Source organism: Denticeps clupeoides, chromosome 4 (assembly GCF_900700375.1).
Source record: "Denticeps clupeoides chromosome 4, fDenClu1.1, whole genome shotgun sequence".
NCBI classification, from domain to species: domain Eukaryota; kingdom Metazoa; phylum Chordata; class Actinopteri; order Clupeiformes; family Denticipitidae; genus Denticeps; species Denticeps clupeoides.
This window is the reverse complement of record NC_041710.1, coordinates 28279966-28295943: the sequence shown is the minus strand read 5'-3', so window position 1 is coordinate 28295943 and position 15978 is coordinate 28279966. Positions and strand designations below refer to the sequence as shown.

General features: G+C 45.9%; 1 protein-coding gene across 2 annotated transcripts; it reads right to left on the bottom strand.

Moving 5' to 3' along the window:
• Window positions 1–940: 940 nt before the first annotated feature.
• smox (spermine oxidase) lies at window positions 941–13128 on the bottom strand. 2 transcript variants are annotated; one of them, XM_028977998.1, is made up of 8 exons: window positions 12791–13128; window positions 12081–12684; window positions 8736–8970; window positions 7938–8164; window positions 6011–6184; window positions 4623–5325; window positions 2335–2495; window positions 941–1444 (listed from the first exon to the last, which is right to left on the bottom strand). In XM_028977998.1, the coding sequence occupies exons 3-8, from the start codon at window positions 8941–8943 to the stop codon at window positions 1298–1300; spliced, it is 1620 nt and encodes a 539-aa protein (XP_028833831.1). In that variant the 5' UTR covers window positions 8944–8970; window positions 12081–12684; window positions 12791–13128; the 3' UTR covers window positions 941–1297. The 2 variants fall into 2 exon arrangements, with proteins under 2 accessions (XP_028833831.1, XP_028833829.1); XM_028977996.1 differs by having other exon boundaries at window positions 12431–12684; window positions 12791–13127.
• Between the last annotated feature and the right edge of the window lie 2850 nt (window positions 13129–15978).

Sequence of the window (15978 nt, the reverse complement as noted above, 5' to 3'; positions counted from 1 at the left end):
GAAAAAGCATGAACATCTGAGGGAGGAAAAGAGAAGATGAGTTGTGAGTCATCAGCACAGTAGTGGTAGGATAACTCATGAGAGGAAATGACCTCACCAAGTGATCTCATGTAGAGGGAGAACAGGAGAGGACTCAAGTCTCTACAGGATAGACAGGAAAGTCTTGTGATTAACTGTAGCAGATCCTGCAGAGAGGTCTAGGAGAATACGAACAGATGAGAGTTCTGCTGATCTGGCCGTCTCAGTAGAATGACCTGCTCTGAAGCTAAAATAGTTGGGATCAAGGAGGTTGTTCTGAGACAGATGAATTGACAGCTGATTGTAGACACAGAGCTTAAGGACTTGTTCTTAAAGAAATGTTCAAATTAAAACAAGAGTTTTTTTAAATTCTATTTTTTAGAGGTAATAGACCTTTTTAAAGGTAAAAATTGAACCTGCTTGAATAAATTATATTCATTATTTAATATGACCTGTCTAATCAAAGATAATATTTCAGCTAATTAACTTTGTTGAACAGATATGTAAGGAAAGTGTTCCAAATGCTCTATTTGGTTTACAAGGAAATCAATGTAAATCGGTGCATTGTATTACTATCTTTATGATAGGAAAATGTTTCTTAATTCTCTGTGCATTGTATTGTCCCAGCAGTAGAAACATTATAATTTTATTGAAGTACTAACAGGGAAATCAGTTGTGTTCAGTTGTGTCAAATCCCTGGTCAATTTTTTTAAATTTTGGAATGAATCCTGAATCCATCCATTCCATTGACTAATTGATGAAATCCCATACAAAAGCTACTATTTTACTCAATAATTAATCATTATGGTAATTATATGGTAATTTGTCTCCAGGGGTCTGTATGAAATTTATCATCAAGACCTTTTATACTGTTTTTCAGTTTTTCAAAATAGCAAGAACAGATAAAACCCCCACAAAAAAATAACATTAATATGTGATTTGTTTATTGAACTTTTTTTTTTACGAATGTTCTTTGATTTGAATAACATGACATAAAATACCGAAGGCACTTACAAAACAAGTTAAATTATGTGTTATAAACATATTAATAATGTTCTTGATTTAAAAAAGAATGATAAAAACAGAGATGGCAGACGTGGCAGTCTCTTACAGTACATTTCAAAAAGATTGCTAATAACTATCAGTAAAACACATTTCCATTTTAATGCCCCTACAGGTTTAATATAAGTGTTATTACATCATTTAAAGTCATTAAAAATACAGACAGCATAAGAAACACAGAGAGGTTGTTTCACGAGTTAGTGGTTCATTTGACTTATTAGGCGTTTGTGGTTTCTGCATTGTACAAGTCCGGGTACATCTCGAGCAGGCGAGAGGCCTCCCTCTGGCCCGACAGCAAAGCACCATGGGTAGTGGAATAATATTTCCTGTGAGTGGCCTCACCAGCGAACAACACCTGTAAGGGCTGAAGAGAAGAGATCATGTCAAGTCAACAAATCAGAACTGAAAACAGCTTGTCCACATTATGGTGTGTGGTATTAATGCCCTGAGGCATCATGGTATATTACTCCCCCTCCTTGGGCGCAAGCAGCACCGGCTTTTTGTGAGATTTCTGTGAGGTCACACTGCTCCTTCCAGACCCCTAATTGGCAAGAGCGGTGTGTTCTCTACTCGGCTCAGATCCATGGCAGCGCCTCAAGTTACAGCCGGTGCAGAGCCACGGACACACCACACTGTCTGGCACTGAGATTCTGAAGGCCTTCTGTGGGGCTGTCGATGCGCACACACCCCTGCCGTACTGCCGTAAACATCAACAACGTCTCTATCGCCTGACAAAACTATCAGCCACTTCACATGGATAATAAATGCGCTTCATATAATGATATGTTCAAACTATAAACGATAATATACTACTAACAAGTAACTGTTCATCTTGATTTATTACAATATGTGATAAATAAATAAAAAATCCTATATACACACAACCTTCCCCTTCTGTACACAAGATGAGACAAAAAAGAAACATGGGCTGGAGCATCAGCACAACAGGGCGTGGCCAGGTAGCCAATTTGCATAAAAACAAATATGTTACATCTGTTCTTTTACATTTAGCAATTGACTAAATATATTCATTAAACAATCAGCTACTCAAATAGAGGTCACATTTATATTATTAGATATACAGTTTTAAGGGTTGATAAGTGAAACTTAAATTATAGGGTTAATATATATATATATATACACACACACACACACACACACACACACACACACACATATATATATATATATATATAAAAACGTGTTAAGATATTGTAAGGCGCAACAGACACTGGTGCACAGAGTGCTTCTTACCGGAGCCTTGGTGCTGTTGGCATAAGGCAGGGGCGTGGCCAGCCGCTCCACATCACCGCCGCTGGACCCCACGCGAGTGAATGAGTACGAGCCCCGTATGTAGGGGTTACTGCCCCACGACGAGCGGAAGATGCGCCGAGGTTTTGGAATGTTCGGGTTCCCTGTTGCACAGCCAGTAAGAACACAGATTTCAGGGTTTAATTCATTATGATAATAATAATAAGTTTAATAAATATTGCCTTTATCAAACCCAAGGTCACTTTACATACAGGATAAACAACAGGAACAAAACACACATTTGTACACATACAAATATATGCACACTAAATACAAAAGTTCATTAATGTGTTCAGATTTGAAGTTAGAGAGACTTTTACAATCAAGAAGAAAAAGAGGAAGAGAGTTCCAGAGCTGTGGGGTCATAACACTAAAAGACCTGCCACCAAGGGTGGAATGTGGCATGTGGGATGGTGAGAACATTGCTTTTGGAGAACCTGAGTGAGAGCAACAAAGTGTGTATGGAGATAAGAGCTGAGGACAATAGGAAGGGGCAGGGTCATGAATGAAATCCTAGATCGGACCGGTAACCAATGAGGTTGGGGAAAGAATCAGGGTGATGTGAGCAGAGCACTTTTTATGGGTGAGGACTTGACTCAGGTCTCAGTGTAGCAGCTGTCACTTTCACTCTCTAGCTCTCTCTCTCTCTCTCACACACACACACACACACACACACACACACCATCTCTGTCTCTCACCCAGTAGAACAGAACAATCAGAGCATTACAAGTTGTGTCATCAGTCTGTCCACGGAAAGCATTTGCCAAACCAACCTCCTTATGGCCAACTGTCCCATGAACTACATGCATCGCTCAGAAGATGTGGACGGCACTGTGTGGATTGTCTTAAGTGGCTTTATGACTTTCATTGGTGTCCAAAAAATAAAAGTGTTCCTTATTAGTCACCAGGGTCCAAAATATGTGGATATAACTACTGAACTGGAGTGTCTTGCTTAGCAGCCCTGTCATTTAAAATCCGAACAGGGAGCCAATGAAAGGGTGGCTGTTCCCGTCTGAGACCGTGTCCCCGCAGCAGCATCCATTATAGATCTGACGGCCGTCTCCTTCCGCCTCTTCACCAGGAGGAGGTGGCAGAGGAGGCATCGGCGGGGAGCCGCAGCTACGGGGACGTCCAAATCCTAATTAAGCACAGCCAGTCCTACTGAAGAACCGGGCCACCGAGAGATCGACGCGGCCGACAATTACGTGCGCCCTGACCCACATCACGGCGAGACTGGGCCACGCGGTCCAGCCCTGCAGCTCCCTGGAGGATTTACTCTTAACTGTGACCTGACAAAGCAATTCACTCAGGAACAAGGGGGGAGAGGTACCCTGGTTTCCAGTAAGAAGCTCTTCACCCATGTTAACTAGTGCTACTGGTTAGGCTTTAAACACGATAAAGAGGGACCGCGAGGCTGAAGTAACATTTTTTACACTGGTGACAATATTACAAGGTTACAACAACCTTGTAATAAACAGCGCTGGCTGCTGCAGTGGAACACTGACGTCATTTGAAAGGTTCTAGAGGCCCGTGAGAGGGAAAAGTGAGTGGACCTGAAGGTGCAGAGGTGAGTCACTGACATCCTCCGCCACGGCATACTACACTACTCACATACACTTAATCCTCTTAACTGCTAAGCTGCAGTTCTGTCTGACGTCATGACCAACTGCTGCATGTCCAAAGTTGCGGAAAAGTTGAAAAACACATATTTCCTGCTGCGCTGATGAAAATGGAGTCTTCTGGATGTGACGAAATAAACAGGAAGGACAACGTGCAAGTGAGCTGTATCTTAATTACTCACATTTTATCAATTATCGCTGCCAACTAGTTTATCAAATTTTCTAAAACTTTCAAAAACAATAAAATAAATGTGCCTTTTTCATGAATAAATGTGCAAACGCAAGAAAATTTAAATACTAATTCATTCTAAGCACAAACATTGGTTGCATCCTTGCATGCAAGTGGACCACGAGGTCCATCTCCATCCACATCCCAAATATGAAGTGAAGTGAAAGTGAAGTGATTGTCATTGTGAAACACTGCAGCACAGCACACGGCGACACAACGAAATGTGTCCTCTGCTTTTAACCATCACCCTTGAACCGGCAACCTTCTGACTACGGGGCCGCGTCCTTAACCGCTAGGCCCCATGGTCTAAACACCTCAGGACCACGGCAGCTCCCTTTAGAGAACGCGATCTTTTCAAGCGCTGCGCTGATGGGATGTCTGACCTGTGAACATGCGCAAGAGCTCGGTGCAGGTCTCAGCCACGGTCTCGTCGTCGCAGCGCTCCATGAGCAGCGCCTCCTCGCCGCAGATCCAGCCGCTCAGCATGTAGCCGTAGCGCTCAGGCGGGTACAGCACATCGAAGCTGCAGATCTTGCGGTACCACAGCTCCTCTGGGTAGGCCAGCTGCTCCAGCTGGGCCTCGTCCTCCCACACAAACTGGATGCTGTTGCACTCGGGGGTCCAGAAAGGCTCGGAGAACTCCAGAAAGATCTTGTCAGTGGTGCTGATGCCCAGCTTCTCGATGGCCAGTGCCTTGTCGTGGGGCAGTCCAGGTGAGAAAAGTGTTCTGTGGCTCTTCTTCAGAACGCCCAGAGAGGCGGTGATGATGACATGGTCAGCGGGGAGGCATTCGCCGTCCTCGCACTCCACGCGCACAGGGGCAGGCCCAGGCCGGCGGTCTTGGTTGTGGTCGAGGTCGCCCCCGGTGATCTCCTCAGCCTGCGGGGAGCTGAAGTTCCAGTGGATGTGGCGGACAGGCTTCCCCAGACGGAGCACGCGGCCCGGGATATCCTGCGCCAGGAGCTCCACCACTTTGATAAACCCGGCGGGGATGACGTGGTGGGCACCTGGAATCTCTGTCCACTCCCCAAACTCGCTGAGGGACACCTCATCCATGCTGGGGGAGCTGCTCTCACAACTCTCCACCTGCGGCCAAAGCACAGATGACCACCAGCGCTTTCACAGATGAGCACAAACGGAGCATCAGTGGCAGCACGATTACTACAATTAACATCCCTCACTGGCTAAACCATGAGGCAGCGTGACACAGTAACTGAATAAAGACGGAGTGCTGCTTTATATTGTGTGCAAACAGGGATCCATTGAACATGGAACATCATGCATGTCGGTAAAAAGCAAAAGAAGCTCTACTGTCTATTTAAAGTGCAACCATTTATGGCGTCCTGCAGAGAAAGAGGGCCAATTGAGTTACTGCTTGTATCAATGGCGCTAAACAAACTGTTATTTGTCCCAGATTTTACTTTGCCTCGCTCCAACCCAGATTGCTGGTGAGGGAGCGTTCGGCACAGTATAGTACAGAACAGCAGCAGCATTTCTGACCAGTTTTTTTAACTGGTACCCATTTCCATAGGGTGGTAGTAGCCTAGTGGGTAACACACTCGCCTATGAACCAGAAGACCCAGGTTCAAATCCCACTTACTACCATCGTGTCCCTGAGCAAGACTCTTAACCCTGAGTGTCTCCAGGGGGGGACTGTCCCTGTAACTACTGATTGTAAGTTGCTCTGGATAAGGGCGTCTGATAAATGCTGTAAATCTAAATTCCTGAGATCCGGGAAAGCCCCTGGTCAGGGTCGATCGACGCTGCTCACCTTGAGGTACTGCTGCAGCATGGACAGCTTGAGCTTCTTGGTGCTTCCCCCATCATAAGGGTCCAGCATGATCTTCTTCCACACAACATCACGCGTGAAGATCCCCACACTGTTCTGACTCTCGGCTCCCACGGGCTTCCCGTTCTTGAAAAATTCCTGAGTCAGCTCGTACACCTGAGACAAGTAAGAAATACATCAGATTTACTACAGCATAACCACGCTTCATCATAGTTTCATCATACAAGCACTGCAGCAGCCTTGTACTGTACACTTACGTCCCATATTTGGTGACAAAAATGTGAGCCATATTTACATATTTGAAATAACCCTGTCTTGAAAACTGAACCCACTGGTATAGGCCAGCACAGCCTGTCATGTCAGCGAGTTCTTGAGAGTGATTGAGCAATCACCTCAGCGGAAAATAAGTAGGTTGCGGGGTCACAAAACAAATAGTTAATGCTGGCAGTGAAAAAAACGCAAAAACACATAACGCTAGCAACATGATACCCCTGGAAAATAGGTGCATTTTTAAGTGACATTTTTGTGATATTTTAGGAAAACATCTAATCTGTTTGGATGTGTACTATAAGAAAGGATAAAAAATGTGCGGTTCCTCGGCCCAGATTACGCAGGTTTGAATGTAGCCGGCTGCTGATGCTTGAAAAATAATCACACAGGAGATTTATTTACTCTGTTCCACTCCTAAATCCACGGCATGTGCTCACTCTCATCCAGCGAAAGCCTAAATACCATGGGTCAGCTGCCCTGGCCCAGCGTTTAAAAAGGAGAAAAATGAAGCCAGGTATGCCAATAACACATTTAGTAAGCCTAGTGGGTAACACACTCGCCTGTGAACCAGAAGACCCAGGTTCAAATCCCACTTACTACCATCTTGTCCCTGAGCAAGACTCCAGGGGGGGGACTGTCCCTGTAACTGCTGATTGTAAGTCGCTCTGGATAAGGGCGTCTGATACAAGCTGTAAATGTAAATGCTAGAATGAAATGAACTATAATTAGTGTTGATCAGACAATGCCGATCAGACTGGTTAAACTGCATCATCTAACTGGTTTGAGAGGCTTTACCGGCCTACCTGTATGAGGTAGGTATTATGTGGATGTTATGTGAGATGCATGTTGCAAAAGCTACAATGCATGACTAATGAGATGCTCTTCCTTGGAGAGGTAAACGTGTGTAGAAATATTGAAACAGTAGAATCATAGAAAGTTCGAAACCTGACTATCAACCTGCTGAGCAAATAAAACTGCAGGTATGAATAAAACTTAAAAGTGTCATGTGGTGGGGAGAAGACGGGAGACAAGAGCGCGTGTCGGTGAAGAGGAGAAAACCCAAATGCGGAGTCAAGTGACAAAAACCACTTTGTCCCTGCATTTAACCCCGTAGGGTGAATGTCATGGTAATTAGTGGCGGCAATTAGTAATTAATAATTAATGGTCCGGATAAGAACGTGGGATACATGAATAAACCTAAGAAAAGAACAGAAAACACATTTATCAGCTGGTATTAGAAAACTTTATCACACCAGGTTTGTGAATCCATCCACGAAAACCATCATTTGCCGAAATCTAAAGTCCAATAAAGTGGGGATTCTCCGCATGTGGCTGAGTGGATTCTGCTACACCAGTTTAACCTTTTCCCTTAATCGTACCATTTTTAACATTCTCACATTGTGACTGTTGCGAATCCACGCATCACAGTTAATACTCTGAAATGACATAACCCTAAACAGCACAACACAAATGAAACCAACCACAGCCAGCCATAGATTTAAGTAGCCCAGCTTTAGCTATGGGAAGAGTCACACTCTTCTCACACTCCATCTGCAGCGTCCTGACCCCATTTGTTGGCGACAAAGAAGCGGGAATGTTAACGGGTATTGATCTACAGTGGGACTTTAGTACAGCTCACTTCATTGTACAGGTCGCTGAATTCTTCCACCAGATCTTTTGGGATCCTCTTGCCATTGTTGGTCTGGTAGTGAGCCAAGCCTTTCTTGGCATAGAGACTAATGCGGCCCACGCTCCTCTCCTCATCTGTTGTGTGCTCAAGAAGCCCATTGTCTTCTGCCAGGTGGTAGATTGGGTTCCCATTGGCACCATGAATCCAAGTGGCTCCAAGTTCCAAAGTGGCTTTACCTAGAGGGGCAAAGAGGTATTAAACAGTAAATACATCTATCCAAAAACAGTATATATCCATTTATTGAGTACTACGGAGCAAGAAATAAAGTAAAACTATTTGTTTTCTTAAAACTAGCTGGGATTAATGTGTCTTGATATGAAATGCTCGAGTCCACATGAATTTACTTACATAGCAAAGATTATTAAACAATAGTAGCAATAATAAAAATATTTTACACCGCTTAGTGGTAAAACACTGTTCTGTAAAAAACGCTTGCCTAGGGCTCCAAATGAGTTTGGGCCGGGCCTGTAATAAGGCTCGGATCAATGGGACTGCCTGATGTAACTGAGTTTCTTGAAGGAAAGCGGGCAGCTCGTTCACTGAAACGTGCCTCAATCTGCGCCACTGTGCTTTTGGCGCTGTGGCAAATTGGTTAGCCGTGTTAAACCACATTAGCAGGAGGAACCGCTGAGGTGGACCCGGGCCCGCCGCTCGTGCGCATGGCAAGCCACCATATACCGCGTTCACCGGAACAATCCATTTTTTATTTGAGGGCCGCATTCACCGTGTGTCTGGAGGGTCCCTTACCGTGCTGAACACTTTGCACTCTGCCTCCGACTCGGTCAGAGGCCTCTAGGACTGTGACATTAGCGAAGCCGCTCTCCAGGAGAGTTTTAGTGGCAGCGAGGCCGGCCAAGCCTGCGCCGATCACTACTATTCGCGGTTGGCGATGTCGGCGTGAACCGCTACTAAGAGGATCATCAGTGCTGTCTGAAGATATTTCACAACTTTGCATGCCGTCCAAGCTCCTCTACTTTGGGCTCTGCGGGACAAACACACAGACAGGTCGGAGTTAATAAGCCACAGAGAATTCGCACAAGCAGCGTCCACAAAACGGCCGCCTGGAGACCCGCGCCACAATTCCACTCGGTCATGTGGGCGGTTCATAACATCAGCGCTTTCCGCAAATAGAATCCCGTTCCTTGGGTTCGGTGAAGGTAACGACACTCCCACAAGTCCCCGCTTTTAGAAAAGCGGTGTTACGTTTCAGTTCTCTAACTATGCACAGGCCAAACTTTCAATTATGCCCATTCATTTGAAATGATAAAGAGTAATTACTGCTCCGGTCGACCCAATCACCTAAATACAGCTCTCAGTATGGCACACATTCGACAAATCCCGGGCCAGCGATAAGACAGAATTAAGATGGAGAGAGAAGAATTTACTGAAAACACTGCGTTTCCCATCCCGTGTAAGACGTGACCACTGCAACCACGGGGTGGGGTGCACTAAACACGCCACCAGAATGTTAAAAAAGGAGGTTTTATGTCCCTTTGATAATGAATGTAGATATATGTAAAATTATATCTGGGGGAGGAGCTAAAATTTGAGGTCTTCTGTGAAATCCAAGTCCGTGAAACGTGACACAAAAGCAGGGGATTTGTGGTGTTTTAGGCCCAGATGGTGGGATTTTCCTCCACTGTGCTTTTCAGGGTAATAGCAAATGTGGCTTTACCACCAAAAAGAAAAGCAACACCACACCAGGTTTAAAAGGTTATCTATGTTAAAATCTTACAAATACCCCGCCAGAGTGAATGGCTCAATATAATTAATAAAAACTGATAAAATAACCTTTTTCCTGATACTGTATCAGTATACAAAATGTATCATTTTATTCAACTCCAAAATGACTGGGTTTCAACCGGTTCAGAAGTGAGTGGTGATAAAATAAAATGTGTTTTCTTTATCTTCATGACCATTTACGTTGGTAGATTCTCACTGAAGGCATCAAAACTATGAATGAACACATGTGGAGTTATGTACTTAACAAAAAGTGGAGACCTGGACTCCACAGTCACTGGACCTGAACCCAATCCAGATGGTTTGGGGTGAGCTGGACCCCAACAAGTGCTAAACACCTCTGGGAACTCCTTCAAGACTGTTGGAGAACCATTTCAGGTGACGACCTCTTGAAGCTCATCGAGAGAATGCCAAGAGTGTGCAAAGCAGTAATCAGAGCAAAGAAACTAGAATATAAAACATGTTTTCAGTTATTTCACCTTTTTTGTTAAGTACATAACTCCACATGTGTTCATTCATAATTTTGATGCCTTCAGTGAGAATCTACCAACGTAAATGGTCATGAAAATAAAGAAAACACATTGAATGAGAAGGTGCGTCCAAACTTTTGGCCTGTACAGTACATTTGACGGCCATCTTCTCCAGCTCACCAGGGGTCTGAGGAAAGCAGAAAAGGGCCTTTCAGAGCTAGGAGGTACATCAGCTGGCGGGCAGGGCACCTTGGAAATGCATCTCCTCACAGCAAGAAGTCACACAGTGAGGATGAGAGCTCAGCGGAGAGAAGGAGAGCGAATCCATCCCAACGTGTTTGAAGTCAGGCCGACATGTCATGCACAACGTTTAACAGATCCACTTAACAGATATTAACAGGATGTGGGCCACTGCTGCTTGTGCCGTGCCAAGCGCTGCCGTTTCAACAAACTTGAAAGGTCCAGGGATAAAGAAACATCTGCACACCATCTCAAGCAGGATCAGACAGGGACAGAAGGTGGGGGGGGGGGGTATTGTTTCTCAGGCCGACCGGCCTGGAAGCGGAAATAACAGGTAAACCGAACAAAAGCCGTTTCTCTTTTGTTCTGCCCCATTGACGCTCGACAAGGTGACATCGCTATAAATAGATCCCGTTCGGGATGGCTCCCAGCTTCCCGACACGTCCTTTAAATACCCCGTCGCGCACACAAAGACGTGAAAGGAAGGAAGTGGCGGGCACCGCGTCCAGTGTAATCCACTGTACTTTCACTACTCAGACATAGAAGGTTCGGAATTTCCCATCGTAGATGAATCCAATTTCCAGCTTGCAAACAGAGAATTTGCCACGTGTGCTAGACGTGCGTGTGCGTGCGCACGCGCCCCGCAGTTCATCTCCAGAGATTACGGGTGGGCTGAGCTGTATATAGGGGCGGGAGGGGCGTCGGCCTAGGAGCGCCAGCCCGCATCCCCCGTACGCCGTTGAATCAGCAGGTCATGATCCGCGGGAGGGGCCACATCCGGGCATTCCAAAATACGAGGCTTTTGGGACGTGGTCCAGATCCCAGGCATACCTTTCTATCTCCGTCCCTCAGCTTTCCCGGTCCAGCTGCAGGACACACCGCAGACAAGGCGTAAACAGGAACGGCGTACCCCCACGCCGGGGCGTGGATGCCGAGGGTAAACAGGAGGCGTGGCCCAGCCAGACCGGAAGCGCAGGTGACATTGCCACCCATCAGCGCGTCTCCATTCGGCTTTCAGGCACGAAGCTGCGTGCCACTTTTTGGGTTGCAAATGGGCAGGACAATCAGAACTAGAGAGTGCCGACCCCTGCGAGGTCAGAGGGCTCGGTGGCCGTCCGAGGGACCCGGCAGCCCGCAGAAATGCAGTCAGCAATCGGAACGCTCCTCATCAATAACTGCAGCCGCCATCCCGCTCGGGATCTATATGCATAGATCTGTAATAATACCAGGTTTCAGCACAGTATTTCTTTAAACCTACTAAAACGACAAATCGCTTTTTAATTTGGCAGCTGTCATTGTGAAATTCAGCAGTAATACAGTGTAATACATTTTAAAGGCTGATCAGACCTTAGAATAAAACAACAATTGAATTGTTGGAAATAAAACCTTTTCTTTCCTTCAGCTTGTAAAGTCCTGTCATTAGTAGGGACTGGAACAGCCCGCGGTGGCTTCAGGCTAAACGACTGCTGGGGACATTAAATGGTTGATTCTCGTGTGAAAAGAATCCCAAATGACCTAAAGCTCTTCTAAAAAAAGATAAAATAATAAAATAAAATAAAAAAAAAGAAACTTTGAAGCGTTCTACACCAGGGAGTCTCCTTCTCCTTCCTCCTCCTCCTCCTCCTCCTCTTCCTCGACTCACCGCTCCTGCCACGTAAGAGTTGAAGTCGACATCGCGGTCGTTTCTCGCCGGTCGGCGTCTTCGTTCACCAGCCGATAAATATACCAGCAGCGGAGCAGCGTAACAGCGGATCCTCCATCGTTTCCTCTCGCGTTTTAATCTAGATCTATATGTATATATGTGTATATATGTGTATATATGTGTATATATGTGTATGTGTGTGTGTGTGTGTGTGTGTGTGTGTCTGTGTATATATTATAGGACCAGCTCTCCATAGAAATAAAATCTCGCTCCTCCGTAAAAGCCGGATAACGGAGCTCGGCTGGTCCGTGTCGGCCGGCCTCCGTCCCCCTTCCCGCGGACTCGCTCACCCGACTCCGGTCGCCGTCTCCAGCCGCTCGGTCCCCGTTCGCGCTTCCTCCGCGTCTGCGGCCCCGCGTCTTTGTACTCGCTCGCCGACTCGCCGCGGAACCAGAAGCAGCCAGTTGCCGCTGCCTCCCGCCTTAATAATCATGAGGCCGCGGTGACGTGTCGCAGCAGGACCGGCCCCGATCCGCCCCGATCAGCCCCGATCAGTTCCCGGTCCCGTCGTGGCGGACCACGCCGCCGCGTTCCCGCTTCCTTCCTGCGTGGGGACATTTATTCTAGATTTTCGCCACGTCTGTGATGAGACAGCAGGGTGCACATTTGTAAAAAAAAATTAAAATTAAGACGCGCATCCGTAACCTTACCTGAGGAAGGTGGCCCGTTCGGCTCTGTAACGCGTGCCTGCGTGCGTATTTGACGAATGTCATGTTCCCATGTCACTTTTTTTCACACTCCTGCCTTAATCGGGCTGAACGGCAGTAGATCTGCGGTTGAACTGGAGCCCTTGCGTGTCTGTGGGAGCCCAGCCCCCGCCTGATGTTGTGCACAGCTGGATTAACCGGAGCAATTGGATTTAATCGCTTCGAGGGAAACGCCCGGCGTAGACCTTCGTCACCTCTGCGACCGTCTGGCTGCCGTGTGATTATTATTCTCCACACTCGTTGCAAAAGAAGAGAGGAGAGACCTCGGGGGTTAGAAAAGGGCGCCGTAGCGAGACGCAATGGCCGGGCCTTCGGCGAAAACCAGGGCACCCGGATTAGTCCCTTGCTCGCCCACTCCCCCCCCTCGTCGTCTCTCCGGTGACATCAGCGCGCTCGGAAATAACACGTCCTTGTTGACTGAAAGCCACCGGCCGGCCTGGGCGAGTAGTCGTTTGGCGACAAAGAACAAAAGTCACGACCAAGCTGGTCCGGTGACCTCCTTCGATCCAATTCTTCGCCTCGGCGCGGAACAGTCTGTTTTCCTTCCCACGTTATCTAATAAAATGGTTCTGCGAAGGCACATAAAAAGGGAATCTACAAGAGTCCAAAAAAGCACGTTTTTTTTTTTTTCATTCTACCAGGCCTAAAAAGCACGACTGGTCCGTCCTCGCGTTTTACGGTTGGAGAGGTGTTTGCAGAGCCGCTCCTGACCTCCTTGGGGCCCGAAGCAAAATTCTTCCTAGGGGCCCTCTTCCTGACGCGAAAGCCACGTAACCATTTGACATTCCTGCACAGCCATTCCTCCCGCTTCGAGGTATTAGCACCATTGCTATAGATTTATTTATCCGTGGTGTCCTTTCCCTGGAATTACGCGCCCTTTTTTCCCCAGAACGTTTATCTGCAAAGTTCACATGCTGAATTGCGTTACTAGGACACAGGAACGCCGTTCTCCTGCCGACTCGGCCACGAAGGTCATATTTGTTCAGTTGTGGCTGAGCAGAGCGCCACCATCTCACTGAAGGGACTTTGCCGTCTTCCAGACCTCCACTTGACATCCATCGTTCCTTTTGTATGCCATTACAGACTGAGGAAACTCTCTTGCTCCTGCTTCACCAGCACCTGTCATTTCATTCGTGGTCCATGGCTCTCCTTTTCATTTTTACTCTGTAACTGTACAGAACATAAACAGTTCCTAAATCTTCTGCTTACTTGAAGATTCACAGCAACAGGCACATTAGGCGAACGTGCTGTACGATACCCCATCACCGATACCCCATCACCAGAACTTCTCATATGTTCTACACGGACAGCCTAGTAATAAAACTGGCTTTGCAATTATAATTACATGTCAAATAGTACTGTTATAGAGACTATATGAGCGCCATATTGAGTAGTCATCTCTACTGTTGCAATTTAAAAATTGTCATTATGCAGAAAGAACAGTTTATTTTTACAGATTTCTGGAAATATTTCAACCACAAAACAGATGTATCTTGAGCTGCACATGTTAATGCTAAATTCTTACCACCAAACTTCGGAGAGTTTTAACCAGAAACATAATGATCCAAAGTAAAACGAAAAGGTCGCATTTCAAACCAGAAGAGAAGGAATGTAAAGAGAAGGCAGAATTTCATGGTGAACAGCCATGTCCAGTCTGGTGGACGCGACCTGGCTCGTGAACTTGCCGTGGAAAGCAGGAGGCCAGGGCCCAGCTGTCGGTGTGGCCTGATGACCGGTGTCACTTCCCAGCGTGAGGGTTAAGCATGGACGCTGGTGCTGTGGTGGCGGTCTTTTGTGTTGTTCCTTGTCACAAAATGATTAGTTATGATTCCAACATTTTGTACTGTCGTGTCTGCTCATTTGTGTGCCTTTTCTGGCTTTATTTTCTGTATTCTTTTCAAAGTTTGTTTAGGTCAAGTTGATTATATCAAGTTTATTGGATTTTGAAAGCAAGCCTGCCATGAATTGTTCAAGCTGGAATTGTTTTCCACAACCTTATAACGCTCTTGAGGGACAGAAATCTTATTTTACACCACTGCAGGTTTTGAATGTAGAATAACCTGACGTCTATTTTATTGTATAAGGATCAGGTTTCAGCAGCTCCATGGGGAGTTTTCACTTTATTATAGGTGGTCAGAATAGAAGACTTTTATTTAACAAAAATCAAAAATGTTTGCATCACTATTAGCAAAGATGTTATGTTATGTTGTTAATACCTCGTGTTAGGAATAGAGTACTTGCTCCCACCAGTTGAGACCTAGAACTGATTAAAACGAGCAGATCACACAGCAATCCCAGCAAATACAGTCATGCAAAAGTGGAAACCCTTGATCAGTATGTAGCTGTGAATACTTAAGTGAGGCATTATGTTAAAGATTAAAGCCTCTCTTTTTAAACATTCTACACAAGATTTGATCATTTATTTAAAATTGTAGAATGGAACACAATGCAAGTTTGGGCATTCCAAAACATCTGAATTTCATTTATTCTATCATTGAGGGCTGAGACTTGCTCCAGGGGGACTGTCCCTGTAACTACTGGAAGTCGCCCTGGACAAGGGCGTCTGATAAATGCCATGAATGTAAATGTCTGAATTAACAGTTTGTTGTAATACAAAGAAGTGGTTGAATTATTGTCCATCATATATTACCTGCATTAACGTCCCAAGCTTACAAATCAATCATTTCGAGAGAACGTTTTTCATATCCTTTCAACATTTTGGCCACTATTTTCTAACTGGAGCTAAGCACAGCACTGTGCACTGAGCATGGTACTTGTTTGTTAGTGCAAGGTCAAAGGCGTCCTCAGGATTTACAACAAGAAAAATTGAATTTTACAAAGAATCTTTGTTGAATTTGAAGTGAAAATGAAGTGATTGTCATTGTGATACACTGCAGCACAGGACACGGTGAGACAACGAAATGTGTCCTCTGCTTTTAAACCATCACCCTTGGTGAGCAGTGGGCAGCCATGACAGGCACCTGGGGAGCAGTGTGTGGGGACGGAGCTTTGCTGTGCTTTGGGATTTGAACTGGCAACCTTCAGATTGTGGGTCCGTTGCATGAGTGCTGAGATCATCGGTCTCCTCTCACCTTAAACACTTTATTATGTTAATCCAGAGTACCCCTCTG

Bases quoted from the DNA above. Each gene is read 5' to 3' on its own strand.
- smox (XM_028977998.1), bottom strand. From the start codon at position 8,943: ATGCAAAGTTGTGAAATATCTTCAGACAGCACTGATGATCCTCTTAGT. The intron at 6,185-7,937 runs GTGAGCTGTACT...TACTTGTCTCAG, and splicing joins TCAGCGACCTGTACAATGAA to GTGTACGAGCTGACTCAGGA. The intron at 5,326-6,010 runs GTGAGCAGCGTC...CTTTGGCCGCAG, and splicing joins TGCTGCAGCAGTACCTCAAG to GTGGAGAGTTGTGAGAGCAG.